The 21,006-nt window shown below is 40.8% G+C and overlaps 1 protein-coding gene and 1 long non-coding RNA gene across 8 annotated transcripts in view; one reads left to right on the plus strand and one right to left on the minus strand.

The window, feature by feature from the left end:
* Nucleotides 1-1,606: 1,606 nt before the first annotated feature.
* pde4ca (phosphodiesterase 4C, cAMP-specific a) overlaps nucleotides 1,607-21,006 on the minus strand; it is a 151,327-nt gene continuing 131,927 nt past the window's right edge. For 5 of the 7 annotated variants that reach the window (XM_008433465.2, XM_081597941.1, XM_081597942.1 and 2 more), the window contains 14 exons: nucleotides 20,639-20,683; nucleotides 19,577-19,613; nucleotides 18,829-18,902; nucleotides 18,688-18,740; nucleotides 17,451-17,563; nucleotides 8,205-8,298; nucleotides 6,753-6,919; nucleotides 6,557-6,655; nucleotides 6,245-6,409; nucleotides 6,051-6,150; nucleotides 5,804-5,958; nucleotides 5,600-5,722; nucleotides 4,747-4,929; nucleotides 1,607-4,669 (listed from right to left, as the gene is read on the minus strand). In XM_008433465.2, the coding sequence (XP_008431687.1) occupies nucleotides 4,184-4,669; nucleotides 4,747-4,929; nucleotides 5,600-5,722; nucleotides 5,804-5,958; nucleotides 6,051-6,150; nucleotides 6,245-6,409; nucleotides 6,557-6,655; nucleotides 6,753-6,919; nucleotides 8,205-8,298; nucleotides 17,451-17,563; nucleotides 18,688-18,740; nucleotides 18,829-18,902; nucleotides 19,577-19,613; nucleotides 20,639-20,683 (1,894 nt within the window). In that variant the 3' untranslated portion in view covers nucleotides 1,607-4,183. Of the gene's footprint in view, nucleotides 4,670-4,746; nucleotides 4,930-5,599; nucleotides 5,723-5,803; nucleotides 5,959-6,050; nucleotides 6,151-6,244; nucleotides 6,410-6,556; nucleotides 6,656-6,752; nucleotides 6,920-8,204; nucleotides 8,299-8,645; nucleotides 9,366-17,450; nucleotides 17,564-18,687; nucleotides 18,741-18,828; nucleotides 18,903-19,576; nucleotides 19,614-20,638; nucleotides 20,684-21,006 lie in introns of those variants that run through there. The other 2 variants (XM_008433466.2, XM_081597944.1) reach the window with 2 other exon arrangements.
* Nucleotides 12,187-14,192, plus strand: LOC145547904 (uncharacterized). Its single transcript, XR_014084174.1, has 2 exons — nucleotides 12,187-12,275; nucleotides 14,140-14,192. It is a non-coding gene; the product is annotated as an uncharacterized LOC145547904 (long non-coding RNA).

The raw sequence follows: 21,006 nt of genomic DNA on the forward strand, positions 1-21,006 counted from the left end.
TACACCCTGGACAGGTCGCCAGTCTGTCGCAGGGCAACACAGAGACACACAGGACAAACAACCATGCAAACACACACACTCACACCTAGGGGCAATTTAGACAGACCAATTAACCTGACAGTCATGTTTTTGGACTGTGGGAGGAAACCGGAGTACCCGGAGAAAACCCACGCATGCACAGGGAGAACATGCAAACTCCATGCAGAAAGAGTGTTGATATAAAGAAGACTGGATTGCAGATTACTGTATCCTAAAATCCAACACATTTACAAGCCTTAATTACCGAAAACAGATTAAACCAAAACAATAATACCGACTAATTTAAATTAAACTATAAACAATCCAATTTAATCCGCACAATTCTAAAATATAGTCATTTTCAGTGTAAAATGGGAATTGGTAAAAAAAATAAAAAATATTATATTTTAGAAAACCAATCAGCAATCCCCTTGTAACAATCCCTTGGAATTGAAAGGACTAATTCCCTTAAAAGAAGTCAAAACTTCCAGCAGAACCTGGCTTGTTAAGCAGAGACAAAAGTTACAGAATCACTGATCTAAGAGGACTTTCCAGGAAACACAGAGTACACAGATGAAGCAGTTGCTAGTGGCTTCATCTAAATAGAAATGGCTGCTAATCTGATCTGACATCTCAGCCACTCTTGGGAGGTCCAAGCAGGGAGGTCCAACAGCTCTTGACCTGGATGCTTATTCTACTGGTCCCGTCACTCAACACTGGATTTAGTGGTAGATGATTAAAGGATGGATTTTCTTTTCTTAAACGTGTTTGTACCAATGAAAACCGTGTATTGTAAATGCAAAGAAACCCATTTCATGTCAATTTCAGTCTACACTGGTCTATCTAGTTGTCTGTGGAACAGAGGTGAACTGGTGACTGGGTCATAGGCCAAGGCTTGCTGTTGCAAATGGGGATTCATCACAAGTGAAAGGTGGTGGTGTAGTATCTGACTTTCCTAGATCTCAGTCTAATCTCTGTGTTCGTTGGATGTACAAGACCAAACCATTCCAAAAAATGGAGGCCAGACCTGTTAGCTTACTACACTGAAATTATCTGCTGCTAAGATTTTGGTACCAGATACCCCAGCATGCCCTGACTCTCACCCTGGCTTGCCTTCAGTCTATATATGCTGCAGCAAGGGTGATGACTAAAATTATCAGAAGAGCACACATAACTCTAGCCTGTTCTAGATACATTCTGGACCTTTTGGATCCTCTAAGTTCTTCTAGCTTTGCTCTAGATAAAGTTGACAACTCGCTATGTTGTTGAATGTTGACAACATAGCGAGTCAAATGTTGTTGGTTGTACCTTCAACCTGTTTTAAAGCCTGTGGGAACTGTGCTTTTTGAGGCTCATAGGCTTTGGAACACTTTCCCACTGTCCTCACATTGCAGACTCCACTGACTCAAACAACTTAAAAGGGCAGTATTATGTGTTTTCCAGGCGCAATAGTGCCATTTTATAGCACAATCAAGTTACTATGATAACTTCAGTTGATATTATATCATTTATTATATTTATTTATTATATAAATATGTCATTTATTTATGACCACCTTTGCTAGAGTAGAAAAAACAAAAAGCATGTCTTTAAAGAGGTTTTGTCTTTATTGGGAAGTTGTAGTTGAAAGGAGGAGTAACACACCCAGAGTTAAACAGCAGAGTTTGAATTGTCAAAGCTGCAGCATCTTATCATACCATTAATGATCTGTGCATAAACACAGGTCACAGACAGAGTATGTTTCTATATTCATGGTGAACAGAGGTCTCTAATCAGCACAAATACTGCATGGTCATCATAAACCATATGGTGAGCTCAGGGCAAACGGAAAGACAGGCCTGAGATGCTTCAGAAAACACAGGAGAAAATTTGTCACACACTTACGTCTGCAGAAAAAGCAAAGGTATTGCAAAAAAAAAAAAGAGTTGTACTGTAAGCAGATTCAAAAGAAATGAGAGAAATCAAAATCTGAGTAATAGTCACAGTTTGTCTCATTCAACATGAATGCACATAAGCCTTTATAAAGGCATTGTCCATTCACTTCACTGTGCTTAACAACTAGCACAGAAAAAAATACATTGCACATGTATCTCTGTGAGGAAAATACAAAATCACTTAGAAAGAAGACAGGTGTAATCATTGCATATTGGTGTGCTGGTAAAAGTTATGTTAAATAGTCCTTAGTGTTGAAGGCACCCTTGAGAGTTGGAGGGTTTGGCATTGTTTAGGATTTGCAGACAGAGAATATATTTAGCCAGAAAAATAAAGTATCAAATTACAATAAGGCTTCAATAGAAACTTGTAGCTTATTCAAACATTAAAACATAACTTACTCTTTTAAATGGTAATAAAATGAAACAAATGTAACACAGTCCTAATTCTTAAGTAAGCTATAATGAACTCTTCATGTGGTTTGAATCCTTCAGACAAAGTTGCACATTACAACTTAACACAATTCTTTTTTCTACAGTTCTTCAAAGAAGTCCCTATGACAACATCAACACTATAACACCTGTAGTGGTCCAGCCCTTGCAATTAAACCACAAACTATAACAAACAAAAACAGTAACACAGTCATGTTATACATGTTTAGGTGCACTGGAAGTGCAGAACTGTAAAAGTACCATTCAAAGTGCATCTGATTTAACAACAGCAAAACGTCAACCCAATTACTCAATCACAACAAAGACTGTTTTAAGACAACATCAGATTCAGTGATCTGAATAGGAGTTAGAACAAAATAACCACAGACACTACGGTCCGGTTGGCACATGGAGCGCTACAATCAACCAGCTTTATCAGCTGCTGATGGAAAGTAGCCGGTGGCAAAGTGGAAAGTACAGTACTGCTTGTGTCATGCTTGCTTGGCACTTGTTTGGTGGCATTGACTGCTTCCCTCCAAAGAGCAAAATATTGATCTGTGAGAGGGATAAAAGAGGAAAAATGTGGCATAGGCAACTCTCCGTTGGTAACCCCCTGGGTTTTACAGCTACATTGATCCTATTTGTTGAGTCGTTTAAAAACACAGTCATCGAACTGATATCTGACTAAAATGGCAATGAATGTAGTGCTAAAAGTATTCAAAGCTGGCTATTTTTTTTGTAGTTTCTGCTTGACATCTGCACTGATCACTCTTTGTCATAAAACAGCTGTCATTTTTGGCTTAAACCCTCCACACAAAAACTCATTCTGAGCCAAACATCTTGAATGCAAAATTTTGTAGGAGCAGAAATAATAAAAACTGTACAAGAAAACTCCTGATACATTTTGAATGGAAAATCCTGCCTCAGTACCAGACAATCATTTCTGTTTTTTCGACACTAGAAGGCAGCATCTGCCCTCCCTAAAAGTCTTTGGGCGTAATTCCTGAAGAGCCCAGCAGTGATGCAGGCTTTGTTTCTTAATTCTGAATGAAAATGTGCTACTTTAGGATTATAAAAAGGGGGAAAAAAACAAAACATTATATTTGTCTGATGAACACAACAGCAATAACAAGTGTTGGTGTGCCAATATAGTAACAGTGAAGTAGTCAATCAAAACATGCTACATTTAGTTCATATTACACATATTAATCTGCATACATGTCGTTTTACTCCAATAACTTTATTCCTCTGTGTTCTGTTTTTACTGACTATTCAAATAGAGAATAAATAGAGATAAGAGAGAAGAATATGCTACAGCCTCCTGATAAAAATCAGGTAGAATAGAAACTGTCCTTCTAATCTGCATGGCAACAACTATGAAAGGACATTTTTTATAGTGTTTCATCACTTTCTCAGTTTCATCACTGAGAAGTTTAATCAATTCTGAGAAGACACCTCAGTCTTTAGTTTTAGACCTTTGACTGTCTGGTAGAGCCTTTTTTTACTTCTTGTCCTCATTATATGAAAACAAAGAAAACAACAGACAGGTAGGAAAGTTGTTTTGTGTCTTTCATGGAACAGTGTTCAAACCTGTCAGTGTTTTTTCCAGTGCAAGGAACCATCCTCATCCTCCACACAAATATCTACACTTCAGTAACTTCACACAGTCACCCTGTTGGGGGAGATTTGGAGAAGGATGGCATCCGTTTGAAGTGAAGGAAGAACAGTTACAGAGGACAAGGCACTGATATCAATCTGAGTGAAACAAAGAAGGTCTGAGGGGGAGACGCTTGTGGCTGGTGCTATGTGCCGAGTCTAAAACGTGGGACCACAGAAGGGCCTTCTGGGTCTGTTTCTCTGTCTTCTGCCATATCCTTCTCAGAGTCCAGAGAAAATGTCCTGCCTGAGTCACTGGTGAGGATCTTGTTGAGCCGTCGAGTTGGTATGGATCCAGAATCAAACACACCGCTGTGTTTGGTTAGGCTCCTGCTACCCTTCTCCTCTCTTGGTGAGCCTTCCATGTCAGACTCACCCTCTTCCTCTAAAGTCAGCGCAAACTGGAACTTCTCGGTCGTCATGGAACCTGGGACCTCGCCGAGCACCGAGGCTTCCTCCAGAGAGCCCCTCCCTCCCTGGTCGTGGGGCCTGGGCGAGGGGCTGCGAGGGATCATGCTCTGGTACCACTCTCTGTTGTCCTCCAGCGTGTCCAAGATCTCCTGAGCATCAGGGTGCACCAGGTCAGCCCATGTCTCCCAGAGCGGATGGACGATGTAGTCGATGAAGCCCACCTAGAAAACACCAGTCACATGCTGTCAGTATGTTCTGAGCACGCTGATCCTGACCTAGCTGGAACATCTCTCCCTACCTGGTTCTTCTCTATGGAGGCGTTGTGTTTGTCACACATGGGGCTGATCTCCATTCCTTTGTCTCTCTCCCTGTCGCCCTGAGTGAAGAATTCCACCATGATGCGGTCAGTCCACTTACGGTACAGCTCAAGGGGTTTGGTGGGATTGCTCAGGTCCGCGCAGTGCACCATGTTCTGAAGAACCTGCATGAAGAAGTCAGCGGAAGACTGAATAAATACAGCACTTTAGAGAAGTATTCAAATCTCTTCATCTTTTATTTACATTTTCTGACATTACAACCTGTGACTTCCATGGATTTTATTGGGATTTTCTTGGATAGCCCAACACGGAGCAGTGCATGATTGTAACATCACAGACGGCTTTGTGTTGCTCTATCACATAAATGACCAGCATGAATACGCATGAATACTTTGGAAGGACCTATAAAGTCCCACATGTTTTTCATCCAAAAGTCATTCAAATTTTGACCAAACTTTTAATGTGTTGCAAAAAAGGAAAAAACATTCAAGTTAGGCATGTTTCTATGAGAGAATCAACCAGGCTTCACAAAGTGTGACTATGTCAGATGTTGACATTGTGCTTGGTTATAAAAAAACAAAACAGGAATTAGACATTGGAAACTACAATGGACCACACGTCTCAGGAAAATAGAGTGAGGTTTTCAGGAATAAATTGTAATTGTTCTGTCATGTCTTTATGTCTGCAGACATAAAGAAAGAAATACAATTATAATCCACAACTACATGAGATTTTTCACAATGCGCATTTAAAACATAGAAAAATTACTGCATTATGCATTTTCTTTCTTTCTTTGTTTCTTCTTCACTTCTGTTGTTAGAAAGCATTTCTCACCTGTATGCGATCTGAATAGTTGTCCAGCAGGAGAACACCCAGATTGGTTACTTTCTTTGTCTCTACCATGGTTTTTAAGTCTGCTAGTAGGTTCATGTGTTTTGACATGTCAGTGGCCAGCACCTGCAAGCGTATCAATCAGATTAAATTACTCTAAAAAAAAAAGCAGCAGCTAAACTGAGCGGGTTGAGATATTGGCGTTACCATGTCGATGACCATCTTGCGCAGAGACTGTCTCTGTTTTTTGCTCAGGTTCTGGAAGATGTCACAGTTATCTTCCTGCAGAAGCTTAAAACCCACGGCCAGGTGATGGTTCTCCAGCACTGACAGATCATTGTACATCAGGGCCAGCTCAGAGTCTAATGGACACATCAAAGACAACTATAAGGATGAGAAAAATATCTTGTCCAAATCAAACTCACACTATCCTTGTGGAATTATGCAAACTCACTGGTGTTGATGAGAAACTGGTTGGAAACTCCAGGGTGATCTACATCATGGATGGAGCTGGCAAACAGTGCGGCCAGAATTTCCAGATCAGTAAATACGGCCTTACAAAGCCAAACAGGAGAGTCAACATGCATTAGTGATGGATGAAGCTTGGCTTTGACAGATCCTACTGTTCAAGTTTCAGTCCAGGCATACCTCCAGAGCAGGGGTGGACAGCAGCACGTGCGTGGACTGCACCACATCTGCAGCGTGGATGTTGTTATGGTAAGCCACGTCAGAGCGGTAATGATCCTCCAGTGTCATCATGAAGTTAATAAAATGGTCTACAGGAATCTTGAATGTTTTCAGCAAATCACGCTCCTACAGAAGGAGAACAAAACAGACACTGGCTCAGAGGATACAGAGACGCCAGTTATTTGTTGAAATGTAAAGACGTTTCATTCATTTAGTACACCACGCCATCATCTGATGTAACAGCATCTGAGGTTTTCCTATAACTTTGGGCACCTGAAAGATTGTGTACATTGTGACTGTCAATGGGCGTTTTCCAGAGTACTCTGCAACCTTGAAGATGTCAAGTCCCCATCTGTCAACGTCCTCAAGCTCCTGCCAAGGTGTAAGATAGGTTTTATTAAATAACATGCAATATCCATGGTTCAGTGCTTTTCCCCATATTTACAACAAGTAAGTGATGAACTTGTACCTTTGCGAGGAACTCCTCCTGACTGGCGTTGACCCCAAAGCGAGGAATGGTGGAGGGAATGAGGCTGTGGGTGACCTTCTTGACGCCACTGATCTGGGACATGGGACGCTTCTTTTTGTCTTTCTCCTTGGTAGGAGGAGACATAATGTCCATGTCATCTGGCTTCTCTGTTAAAATAGGTTGGACACAGTTAGTCTTTTTTCATATGATTACGGAATTTTTCAGTAATCATATGACAAAGTATACAGTCACGGTGCCTTATGAGATTCATATGTATTCATATATTTTCTTGGATTTTGTCACATTACTAAAGCAAATTTTATGTTTTTTATCACATAAAATCCCAAAGAAATTCACTAAATGACACACAACTATAAAGAGGTAATAAAAGATTGTACAGCTTTGTATGATAAACAGTAAGCCCTTTTTACTCTGATACCCCATAAATAAAATCAAAAAGAAATTAGAGACATTTTTTCTTCAGAGGTCAATTAGTTTAGTCTCAATATACAAACAACTGTTCTCTCTGAAGGCCTCATGCAAAACAATGTAGGTTGTGTAAAACAACGCCTTACATCATCCTGAACACTTCACTCCCTCTTTAACACATGATGACAACAGTGTCATGGTAAGAGGATACTTGTCTTAACCTGGAAGAAAACCTCCTAGAATCCGCAAAATGATTGAAACAGGGGAAAGGTTGACCTTCAGGCAGAACATACAACCATCATAACTGTCCTTGTTCATTTCTTGCAAACGGAAATATTTCCAAATCACCTTAGTTAGAAAGGTGTAAAAAGTATAGGATCATTTTATACGGCCAGCTGACTGGCAGTGAGCAGCAAGTGAGAGAGGGGCAGGATTGTGAAACAGTCTGTTTTTAGTAGCAATGAGGATTTTAACATGAAATGCAGCTGCAATGGATTAGAATGATCCAGTCAAAGTCCAATCAAACGATACTTACTTATGAAACTGATCTTATCTTCCTCTGCAAAGATCCTAAAATCAGCTACTGCCATGAGGGAGGGCTGACTGCCAGTCACCCCACTGTTGACAACTTAACCACTTTGTCGCTATATTTAGCAAAAATCCTGAACAACACTGACCATCCTCTTCATAAGACTGTCTTAAAAAAACAGTGTCTTCAGTCAGCGACTTCTTCAAATATGCTGTAACACAGACTGCTACAAAACATCTTTCCTGCCAACATCCATCAACATCTACAGTAACTCTTTGAAAAACATTGAATTAATATGAGTTACAACAACATTTAATTTCCCTTTGGGAAATTCAGTTCAAAAGTGGTTTTGAACTGAATTTGAATTTAATTGAATTTAGACCATATGGATGTTTGTAGTTGTAAAGTGACAAAATAAGAAAAGATTAGTATGAATACTTTTGTACCATCCACACACATTTACCTGGAGCAGCCTAAAAGGAGGAGCTATTTACCAAGAAAAGTGCTGGAGATGAACTCAGACACCTGGTTCCCAGAGCGGCTGGTCTCTGACAGCTGACTGAGCTCTCGGTTCAGCATTCTCTTGAACTGAGGACAAACAAAAGAAGCATGCATGAGGCGCATCAAACAGAACACAACAAGTTGGTTCAGTTGGGGTTTTTCAGTAATGAATCAAAACAAATGCTTTTCTGAAAAATCATATACAAACAAAACCTGTTTAATGTGATCAGCTGAGAAAAATAATGACAGGTTTGCAAAAGGTTGCAAAGATGCTGTGCACAATGATTGATGCACTTTGCAGAAAACGTTTAAGAATATTCCGTCTCATGTTTCATCCAGCAGGTGCTGGTGTCTTCTTAGCCTCTAGACAGGCAACACTAAACCCAGGTGCAGTCTCATCCCTGCCACCAGGTTCATGGCCATCCTCCTCTCACCTGAGCAAACATCCACAGCGAAGAGATAAAACAGTTCACTTCTGGCATCTCAGCACAAAGTTGCACATAGGAGCCAGATTAAAAAAAGAAATAAAATACAAAAGTTTCCTTCTCCTCCTGATTAGCAGAACATCCTACTTAAATCCAGTTCAAACAGAGAGTGCAGCAGTTCATTTGGCAAAGCTGTGAGCAGCGCCATAGAGGCTGATGTCAGAACAAAAGGATGGAGCTGCGGCAGAGGGAATGCAGAGGGATGTGAAGCAGAGGAACCACTCCACTGCACCATGCTCCCCCTGACCCTTCCTCATTCACACTATTGCTGTCTGCGTGTAAACAGAGGCAAGAGCTACTCCAGTGTCTGCCTCCTTCAGAAAAAAAAGAAATAAAGTCTTAGAATAGCAGCCAATGGGGTAGCAGCTACAGCTACGGTTAGGGAATCAATGGGCTGTCATTGGAGAGGAGATCCACAGAGTAGGCAGGACAGATGGAAGCAGGGATTGCGAAGTGCACCATGTCCACAGAGTGTAAAGAAGATAGGAGCGGAAAACACTGAATGGATGTGAAGAAGAGCTTTACTGATCGAGCAGGGAATAAAAATAGGATACCATACACCACAGGAATATGCTGATTTATACTGTCATTCATTCAGATCAACCAGATGACTTGGTGGTGGATCTAAACACTCCGCGTTTTGAAATCAACTAAAGACAAATTAATTCTTAGAAGATTGAAAACAACGGAAAATTAATGAAATTCGATAGAAATGTACCATCCTTCCTTCATCCGGTCAAGTTTTTGTGAAAATATTAATCAAGGCATTAGAGTAGCGGTTCTCAACGTGGGCAGTACCGCCCCCTATGGGGCGTTCAGAGGACGGCAGGGGGCGCTGGCGGACATTTTTACAAAAGTGGGACGCTGGGATACCTTTGGGGGGCCTTTGGTCAAAGGTAAACTTTACACCTTAAATGCACAACAATACCAGTTTAGACTTTGAGCAACTTGGTAAAACTGTATTGTGTAACATTAAATCATGCTTGGCTGCAACTGTATCGATAGCAGCTCTTCTTATTCTTCTATTCAGTGTTTGTTAGCTTCTGTTAGCTTCGTGTCAGCTCCGTTCTCCTGCTTCTGGTAGCTAAAATCAGGATGCCCTCACTGTGTATCCCTCTGAAAAATGAACCCATTTAAATAAAAAAATCCCTCCATGGGTGATACCTTGATAGAGAGCGTTCATTTTATAGCGTTCACACCGGTGCTGTAAATGGTCCGGTATGAAACGGGTGATAGAACAATGGTGACGCAGCACTTTTAAATTTCAATAATCAGAATGCAGAAATTGTTTCCGTTGTTTTAAAAGGTGCCTTTTCCCCATCGATACGCTTCCCGACCGCCCTGCACCTTAAGGGCTTAAAAAAAAAAAAGACGCGCACATTGCGCATAACTCTGAAACAGGAGAAGCGGGACATAAAACGGAGCGACAAACTAGATGTGAATTATGGCATAATAACAGAGAATCCGATGCTGAACAGTGAAAAAAATCAACACATGATGTGAGACACATGACGATTAGGTGGCGCAGCAGGTGATGAGTGAAAATTACTGATGGTGAGCGTCAATAAATGATCAAATAAATCTAGCAACAGGAAAAAAACTAAAGTGGACATAGCAATAAACCAGGAGAGGATAATAATGAAACTAATGAAACAAATGAAACTAAATGGAAATTAATGAAGAACAAAATGCAAGAATAAACTAAGAAACTAAAGTAAATACAGAGGAATAAACTGGTATGGCAAGACCTTTCGAGCAATAATTAATACAGAGGACTGCATGGCAAGAATAAACAGACACTATTTCCAGATAAAAGGTAAAATAATATTGTTGAAGTGCCATTGGTTTGTTGAGACCACATCTAATACTGAGAATAAATATATCTTACAGACCATAACAGTAAAGAACTGATCACTTATTTATGTTTTTAATTAGATTTGATATATTTATTTCTTCAATATTATTTTTCATGTTAGTGTTAATGTCATGAGGCTGCTGACTCCATGACACTTTCAATTTGACTCATTAGGATTTGATAAAGTGGAGTTAAATTATTTAACTGAGTTTCAGGAGCAGGGCCACGCCCAAACCACACCTCTAACTCTCCTAGCGGCCTATTTATACTCCGCTCACCCACTCTACCCAGTCTGTCTTGTTTCGTAAGAGACGACTCTCTCAACAACAGAATCGTAGAGGACGTCTACATCTCGCCGCAAATCTCAAAGGAACTTCACACCAAGTATCCAGGTCCCAGGTCTGAATTCCATAGCTATCTCTTCATCATTCTTCATATGATTCTTCAATCTAGAAGATCAGGCTCCCATCTACATCGCATGCTCTCCACAGCCCAGATATCAGGCCGCTTTCTACCATTTTATCAAGGGCCATACCGGACTCTTTCAACCTGAGTCGTACGTCCACATTCACCCCTGCACGTCTTTCTCGCAGTTTATGCGGCACTCCTCTCATCCAGCAACTACTCGTACCATTACTCTCCCTCTCCATCCTCGTTTCATCAATCCCTCCACCCATCCATCCCTACATCACCCATTCACATTCCTCCATTCATCCCTCCATCCATTCACCCACTCTTTGATCCATTCATTCATTCATCCACCCATCCTCATATCCATCCATTCACATCCCCCCATCCATCCCTCCATCCACTCACTGACTCATTCATTCATTCATTCATCCCATCGATCTATTCATTCATTTATCCACATTCATCCACCCATCCTCATATCCATCCATTCACATACCTCCATCCACTCATCCACCCACCATCCACCCACCGATTTATTCATTCATTCATCCACCCATTCACATCTCTCCATCCTTCCCCCTTCACCCCTCCATCCCTTCATCCCATCACCCCTTAATCCCTCTCCCCTTCCTCCCTCTCCCCTTCATCCCTAATGCATTCATAAATAAATCTTTAAACCATTAATTCATCCACCCATCCTCATATCCATCCATTCACATACCTCCATCCACTTATCCACCCACTGATTTATTCATTCGTTCATCCATCCTCATCCACCATTTCACATCTCTCTGTCCTTCCCCATCATCCCTCCATCCATCCACCAAATTATTCAATCATTCATCCATCCATCCATCCCTCCATCCGCATCCATTCATTCATTTCAGATCCATCCAACCATCCAGATCTGCTCATCCATTCACATCCATCCCTCCCGGCCTCCATTCATCCCCTCATTCATTCATCCATCCATCCATCCTCATTCTATACCTATCCACATTCATCCATCCATCCCTTTCTCTATACGTCGAGAAACGGCTATCCCCCACCGCCCCTCCCCTTCACATCAACCCAAAACTCAGACATCAATCTTTCTCGAAAGCCCATCAACTTCCGAGGGCACCGACAATTGGGCCACGCCGTCCTATACCCGGGGGCAAGATGATCTGCAATACCTCAACGATCCCGGAAGCTCAGGCTCCAGCTGCAACCCGCCGCCCACCAATCCACGTCAGCTTCCTTGCAGGATTCTCCAACCCCCCAGTCCCAGTCCTCTCCAAACTTCCCAGAACATTTCTTCACTTCAAATCAAGGTGAACGCACCCACTCCTACCTCATTATCCTAATGGAGAGTTTAATTCTCTCTTACAGATTCATCCAAGGGTTTCTCTCCCGCATAGACATTCCATCCATCCATCCATCCATCCATCCATCCATCCATCCATCCATCCATCCATCCATCCATCCATCCATCCATCCATCCATCCATCCATCCATCCATCCATCCATCCATCCATCCATCCATCCATCCATCCATCTCATCCATTATCTACTATCGTTCTCATCTCAATCGGCTCCTAAGCCCTAACTCAATCATCTCACTTGTAGCCACGGAAGCCAAAAGCAGGCTAGATAAGATCACCATATTCATTCGCTCAGCAAGCCAAGACAACGGGCTCTCTAAAGCAGATATTACCCGCACTTCAAAGTCCTTTTCATTCACCCCGATTCCGATGTTATCAGCATGTCTCAGGAAGGAGCTTCCAATTCAGTTTTACCTCACCTCCGTTCATCACGTAACCCCGAAACCACTTATTCTTAATCGTACCCACTGAAGGATGTTTCCAACAGTTCCATGAACCATGCCATCCATATCACTCCTCAGAGAAACCCTACATTCCAGTCAACACCCCTCTCGTTCAAGACTCACTCATCCTCAATTTCTCTAGCAAGGGCAAGTTTTCTCTCCTACGACTTCTCTTCAACCCGAAGACATCCAACTCCCTCCGACGCTTGGCAGCCAATCCAGAAACAAAAAGACGAAACAAATAGCCGAGAATCCATTTCACCTCTCATTTGAATTCATCATTACGGCAGCGAAACTTTGGGGACACGAACAGTGTAAGAAGCTTACTTTTTTCTATTCAGACTCATTCAGGTCTCAGCACAGCATCAGTTCCAGGTTCGAGCAGCTCACATTCCAGTAACTCAGAACATCCCCGATGTTCCATCATTTCCTTCAAATTCTGACTCTCCGCTCCAGATTTAGAAATTAATTAATCTCCGAATCCTCAGTCTTCTATAATGCCCAACCGACTCCCCTGTTCCTTTCTTCAAGCATAATTCTTTATCCACCCATACTCGTCATGTATTCGTCATAACATTCAGACATCAGTCTTCAGAGAAGTTAACCGATCAGTTTGCTTTCTCTCACCTACTTCATCTCTTCCATCCTCAACCCATACGAGCCGATCCTCACATTCAGATCAGAAATTCAGCAACCATTTCTTCTCAAGGTCCACGCCTCACCTCAGCATCCCGAGCCGCATCTTCAACTTCTACTCAGGCTATCTCCTACGAGACGGTTCAAGTTTTAGTTCACCGGTCATCTCAGGCGTACCTTCCATGCATCCGTATAACCTCAGTGAGTTTCACAACCCATTCTTTTCTCATCTCAATGCAAACCAGACACTTTTGAGGCTCCTATGTTGGCTCGGGAATAAATAAGAGGAACCGCCTCCCGAAGACATAACCCCACTCAGAGTGTCCACATCCCAAGCCTTCTGTCATTCTCTCAGACGACCGAATCAAGATCGTCCTTCCCTTCATACTTTCAACCCTTCATCCCTCCTTCCCCTTCATCCCTCAGCCCTTCATCCCTCTCCCCTTCCTCCCTCTCCCCCTCATCCCTAACGCATTCATAAATAAATCTTTAAACGTACAAGTTTGTGGCGTGGTCCTTGCTAGTGAAGTGGAGTTAAATTATTTAACTGAGTTTCAGGAGCAGGGCCACGCCCAAACCACACCTCTAACTCTCCTAGCGGCCTATTTATACTCCGCTCACCCACTCTACCCAGTCTGTCGTGTTTCGTCAAACCCACCCTCCCTTACCCTTTACCCCTTTCATTTAACACTTCTTTATGCATAACAGTGCATTGTTTTGTCCTTCCGCTGCAGGTTTCGTCTGGGGGCTCCTATGTTGGCTCGGGAATAAATAAGATGAACCGCCTCCCGAAGACATAACCCCACTCAGAGTGTCCACATCCCAAGCCTTCTGTCATTCTCCCAGACCGTCCTTCCCTTCATACTTTCAACCCTTCATCCCTCCATCCCCTTCATCCCTCACTCCTTCATCCCTCTCCCCTTCCTCCCTCTCCCCTTCATCCCTAACGCATTCATAAATAAATCTTTAAACGTACGGGTTTGTGGCGTGGTCCTTACTGGTGAAGAACCAGATTTGTTCTTTGTAATTTCTGTCCAGTAAAACTATTAATCTATAATCAATAGACAGGTTTATATAAAGATATAATCCATGTTTCTGTCTCATATTTGTATGGCATTAAAAGGACCTGGAACTTGCGCACATAGCGCAAAACTCTGAAACAGGAGAAGCGGGACATAAAACGGAGCGACGAACTAAATATGAATTATGGCATAAAAACAGAGAATCCGACGCTGAACAGTGAAAAGTCAACACATGACGATTAGGCGGCGCAGCAGGTGATGAGTGAAGATTACTGATGGTCAATAAACAATAGAGTAAATCTAGCAACAGAAAAGAAACTAAAGTGGACATAGCAATAAACCAAGAGAGGATAATATTAATCAAAGGAAAATAAATGGAAATGAATGAAGAACAAAATCCAAGAATAAACTAAGAAACCAAAGTAAATACAGAGGAATAAGCTGGAATGGCAAGACCTTTCAAGCAATAATTAATACAGAGGACTGTATGGCAAGAATAAACAGACACTATTTCCAGATAAAAGGTAAAATAATATTGTTGAAGTGCCATGGGTTTGTTGAGACCACATCTAATACTGAGAATAAATATATCTTACAGACCATAACAGTAAATAACTTATCACTTATTTTAATTTTTTAAATTAGATTTGATATATTTATTTCTTCAATATTATTTTTCATGTCAGTGTTAATGTCATGAGGCTGATGACTCCATGACACTTTCAATTTGACTCATTAGAATTTGATTAAGAACCAGATTTGTTCTTTGTAATTTCTGTCCAGTAAAACTATTAATCTATAATCAATAGACAGGTCTATATAAAGATATAATCCATGCTTCTGTCTCATATTTGTATGGCATTAAAAGGACCTGGAACTTTTGTTTTTACGCTGAAAGCTCTGGTTTGCACAATAAATGCCATGTGGGTGAAGTTTTATGGATGATACTCTGTTGTCCCATTCTCCTGAAAGCAGCACAGAGCCGCAATACCAGAAACTGACAAACACTGAAGAAAAGAAGAGTTATGATTAATGTAGTTACAGTTCTATCCATGTTTTAATGCTGCAGAGCTCAGTCGTTTTGCAAATAGTTCAAAGTTTAAACTGGCATGTTGAACATCTTTTATCTGGTCATTTTGTGGAATATTTAACAACTAGAAAATGGCAAAGAATAAAAATATTTTTCCACTCTGATTGGCTGCTGTTAGGCCTACCAATTTTAACTTGAATGTTCATGCATTTTTCATAGACACCTGTGAAAATAATGTCTATTCCCATGACTTTATTGTTCTCTGGGAAATTATTTGATGATAAATACAGAAACAAGCATAAAAATCAAAACATCTACAATATTGATAGTAATATTAATAATAAAATAATGGTCAGTGCAAAGTAGCCTACAAATTCTTTGGTGGGGGGCGGTGAGGGAGCTGGATAAAGGCTAGGGGGGCGCTGGCCCAAAGGAGGTTGAGAAACACTGCATTAGAAGTTGAAAGAGCAACGGTTGGCAAGGTTCCCGAACAAGCAGTTGGGCTTACGTGTTCCGTAGATGTATTCTGTTTTATGTTTATGTTAAAAACATAAAACAGTTTTCTCCCATTTGTGGATGGGTGTGTGTGTATGTTATGTTGCTAGAAGCTGTTGCAGGGATTGTATCTGTTGGCTATTTATCTTATGCTTAGACCTAGACTGGGGTGTGTTCGGAGTGAGTAGGGTTTTGGGAGAAATCAGCTTGCAATTCTTTTTTTCTCAGTTTTCTGTGACTACTGTGTTATTGTCCTAATGATTTATGCATGTCAAGCTGTTAAATTCAATAAAAAAAACGAATAAAAAGGTCTACGTGGTTAAATGCAAAAAGAAAAACAACGTAAAACAGTTCAGTTACATTTATGGTAACTGAACTGTTACCATAAATGTTCAGTTACCATAAATGTAACTGAACATTTATGGTAACTGAATGTTCAGTTACACTCCCACACACAGAAGGTGTGTGTGGGAGTGGAGTGGTGTACTACGAATACTTCAGTCAGAGGGAGAAAACCAAATTATGCTTAAGCATCTCCCTGTGTTGGAATCCAGATGGATTCCTATAAATAAAAATATATCAGAAATCTCTCAGAGCTATTAGGATACCATAGAAATTATTGAGTAAAACTGCCACATTACATAATGGTATCTAGCTTCTCCATGCTACTGCCCTGAAATGTGAGACAGGACCCACGTGAAAAAAACAAGAAAGGAATGATCATTTATGGCCTATACACTGAAGAGTTGTTGAAACAATTTAAATGTTTGATAAACCATAAAACATAATTCTTAATCTCTGTGATTTGAAACCAAAATTCCCACAAAAAACTACATTTTAGAACCATCTGAAAGTGAAACTAAATGTGTGCATACTGTGCTGACCGATGATGCAGCACATTTAGGTCGTAGCCTGTTTCATCCAATCTGACCAATATGAAAGTTTCTGAGACAAAATCAGAACCAAACACTTTGAGACCTTTTCAGATTTCTTTTTAAATTGGTACCACTGATTAAAACTTTATCAATCCCTTTTTGACCAGGACATGCCCTTTAACTTGTCGAGGAAGACAGCGTTCTTTCAGTTGTGTTCTGTTGCCAAGATGAACCCTGTCCCACGCCATGGTGATGCAGAAATACAGACCCATCCATCTGCCACTTCTGTCACCAAGTCCCAACAAAATGGCTTGCACAGAAGTACACAGAGTTGACTGTATGTAGCTTAATCTGAAGTGAATGTTTACTTTTTCTGCACATCATTTTTTTTCCAAGAATGCACTGTTTTAATGCACAGCTGCAATCTGATTATTTTAAATGGCAACCAGATACACGTTTCCTGAGCTCCTTTACAGAATATGAGCTCTGTAGCTAGCTGCATGAAGCAAGTAGACCCAACTCTGCTCAATCTCTCGACAGGTATCTATGTTTAGCTAGTCACTCTGGCCCTGTCCAGACCAGCAGGCTGTTAGTGAGTTAGAGGCTGGGTTCTGTTAACCTACCTTGTTGGAAGCCATCTCGCTGACAGAGTGTCGAGTTTTCAGCGTGTCTAGTTGATCTAGACACCAGTCCAGCTCATCCAGAGTCTCTATGGCCAGCTGCTGGTGGGGCTCCTCTGTTCCAGATCAGAACAAACAGGCATTAAGGCACCAATAACTTTTTTTCATACAATATTAAAAATGCATCAAGAGATGCAAATACACAAATGATTTAATTCCCTTTTTAAAAAGGAAAACCAATATTTTCTTTCCTAAAGTGTAATAACAGCATTCTCTTAGTGAATGCTTGATCACTTGTAGCAAAAGATGCATCTACAGCTCAAAAATCATTCTAAAATGAAAAGCTCTGGCCTTTCTGCTGGACTGAAGATCAAGACAGTGCAGTGCTGATCTGGTGACTCATTTTTAATTAACTGGATGCACAAGATGCTTAATATGAGATTTTGTTTCTTTCCACATTGTGAACCAGATGCCACTTGAGAAGTTCTGGGTAGAAGATTTTCATAGAGAAATCTTCTTTGAAACTTATAGTTTAAATATGCACATTTTGCATAGTGCAAAATGTGCATATTTTTTGTGCAGTTTTCTTAATTACTGCTCTGAACATGTTCTTTTAACAAACGGTCTTTTGTTGAATCCATATATTCCAGTTAACGATTAATCAGTTACTAAATTAGTTGACAATTACTTCAATAATTGATTCATCACGATTAATTTGATTAGTCATATCAGCGCTACAATTTATATAAGAGCGGCAAAATAGACAAACAAATATAAAGTATTGACTCGGGTGGTTCAATGTATGCTGCACTTCTCAGAATTGTATTTGATACAAAAATAAGAAAATCATAAACAATTTTCCATCCACTACATAATTATGCAGCAGCTTCATAAAATCTCAGTGCAACACAAGTTTCATTTCCACACATGACACACGTGACAAGGTTTATTAACTATAATTATATTTTTAAACAACTCATGCTTTCTTACTACAGGACAAACGTAAGTACAGTTAATGTATTGATATCTCCTGTTCAGTCACTGATCAGTGGGTTTCCTCCACTGTACTGTGGATCTAATCATGGGTGACATTTATTCATCTATTAAACACTATGATGTTGTACCAGTAACCTGCAGGTTCAGCCCCATAACGAAGGTGCTTCCAGCTCTATGTCATTTAGTCCAATGTGAATTATTGGCTATTGATCAGCAAACAGTCCTCTCTGACAGCGGCACAAACCTGCAAGACTGGTTTTACACATTGAGGGTGGGTGGCTTCCTGAGGAGCGCGTCCTAGAGAACAAACACAGAGACTGATGTTAGACTTATCTCAGCGTGATTATGACGTGAAGTGAGTAGAAAACAGATCCAATCAACCTACTTGCTGGCTGCTCTGTCTTGCTGTCCAGTTATGAGGGCAAAATTACTTCGGACTGTCCTCAAGCTGGCGAGGACCTAAGGACAGGAACAGGAAGTTAATCAAACTCCACCTGTGTAACTTTGGTGATAGAACATATTTAGCCTCGTCCTCTATGTATTTAATTTATTGTTTTACATAATTAAATATGACCCTGTATTGAATCAGTGGGCTCACTTTGATGCCATTGCTTTCATCCTCCCAGATGACATGCAGCACAGAGGGATTCCTCTTTCCCCTTCTGATGTTTTCATAGCATCACTAGCTCTCCTCTGCATTCTGACTGTCCTTCTATCAGGAGCTGACAACTGACTCAGCGTGCAGAGAAGGCCTGCAGAGTATCGCATGTCCAGGAGTGACCCTTGTGGAGGGCGCACAGGCTGACATGTAAATCTGAAACAGCACCACCCGGCAGTATTCGATTCACCTCTTCTGTCAGAGTGTAAACCGAGCACAAGCATGACGCACATCCCACGCAAGAGTCAGGCAACACCAGCGGGAAGTCTGGTTCTGTCACAGAGCCAGCCCCCCGGCCCGGAGCGGAGGGTTGTTCCACTGCAGCGCTCACACACCAGCTGGCTTTGCCTGCATCATTTTATCTCATCATCACTGCAGGTTACAGTGTGTGGCTTCAGAAATATGGATTTGTGGGCAAACTTAGCATTAGCAGCAGCAACAAAACTTTCAATTTAAAAGTCTTTGGAGGACTCACCTGTGCAAATGGTGTGACAATCATATCTTCTGAGTGTCTGCAATCAGGAAAAGAGCACTCAAGAGCAGAATGTATGCAACTATACGCCATTCCTGCACTTTAAGATTTTATATAGACTTAAAGGGGCAGTATTATGTGTTTTCCAGGCACATAGTGAAATTTTATAGCACAACCAAGTGACTATGTTAAAAATGCTAAAAATGTTAAAAATGACTTACAAGACAGTTTCCTTTGTAATTTAAAGCCTTGAAAGTCTCTTTAAAAACTCCTGATCTTTCTGAAACTCCGTCTTCAGGAAGTCATCACAATAAGGCTCCTCTATTAAAACTTTAGCATTTTTACCAGCGTTGCTCGGAGAAGTAGCTCCTATAAAGAGCTCAGTTGATGCACAGTTCCTCCAGGTGTTCGCTAATTGCTGCTGGCTAGTCTGACGGCTGCTCAGTGAGGCAGAAGCTTGGAAGCTTAGAAACCGCAGCTCTGAGAAGGCGTTGCATCTAGAAGGCGGGGCTAGGTCCACCCAAGCATTTTTCACAGCTGAATGATTGCCATGGAGATTAAAGGATTTCTCAAACATGTATTAAAGAATCAAAGCAACATTCCAGGTATGTTTTGATGAGATAATAGCATGACGTAAAGCTCAAAAAAGTCAGCTTCTACATAACACTGCCCCTTTAAAATATTAAAACACATTAAACAACTGTGCCAATGAATTAAAAACCATGGTATGCCTCAGTGTAAAGTATTGCTTCTGTTTTTTTATTTTAAGACCTGCAAAGGAACAAAAATAACCAGCCAAAGGAGTGGCTGGCAAGGAAACAATTGGTATGAAAAACACATTTTGAAATAGTAAATAATAACAGGTGGAATTCATATTTTTGTTACATGCAAACATTAAAAGAAACTGAAGCAAACTGGATGTGCAACATCAGCCAACAGCAGAGTTTGCAGTTTAGTGGTGGTTGTAAAGAACTGAGATGGGATGTGTCAGGCTAGAGGGAAAGCAAAGGAGGGATTTAGGAGGCAGAGCAGGTTTGATTTTCTGATTCTGCTCGATCTTCTCACCGAGACGACAACCAGTTGACCTCCCAGTGCTTCAAGCTTTCTTCCCTTTAAAAAGATATGCAAGAGTGCATTAGACCCACTTACTGGACAAATGTGAAGTTTTTTCACAGTGTGAACTTGGGATTGCCTGATTTGAGAGAGACTAAGAATAACATAGATGAAAAATCTTTCTTTAAAACTGTGTGCAATGCCTGCAACATTGAGTTTGTAGAACTTTCTGAACAATTAAAATACAAAACTGGAAGAAAGAAAAAGGATTATACTAAAAGTAAAGGGGGGACAAAAGGGTTCCACCAGGAAGAAATTCAAGACAAAAAAAAAACTATATATATATATATTTAAAAAAAGCTGCTAAACGTCTGTAGTTC

This window comes from Poecilia reticulata, chromosome 17, assembly GCF_904066995.2.
Source record: "Poecilia reticulata chromosome 17, P_reticulata-male-v2, whole genome shotgun sequence".
NCBI classification, from domain to species: Eukaryota; Metazoa; Chordata; class Actinopteri; order Cyprinodontiformes; family Poeciliidae; genus Poecilia; species Poecilia reticulata.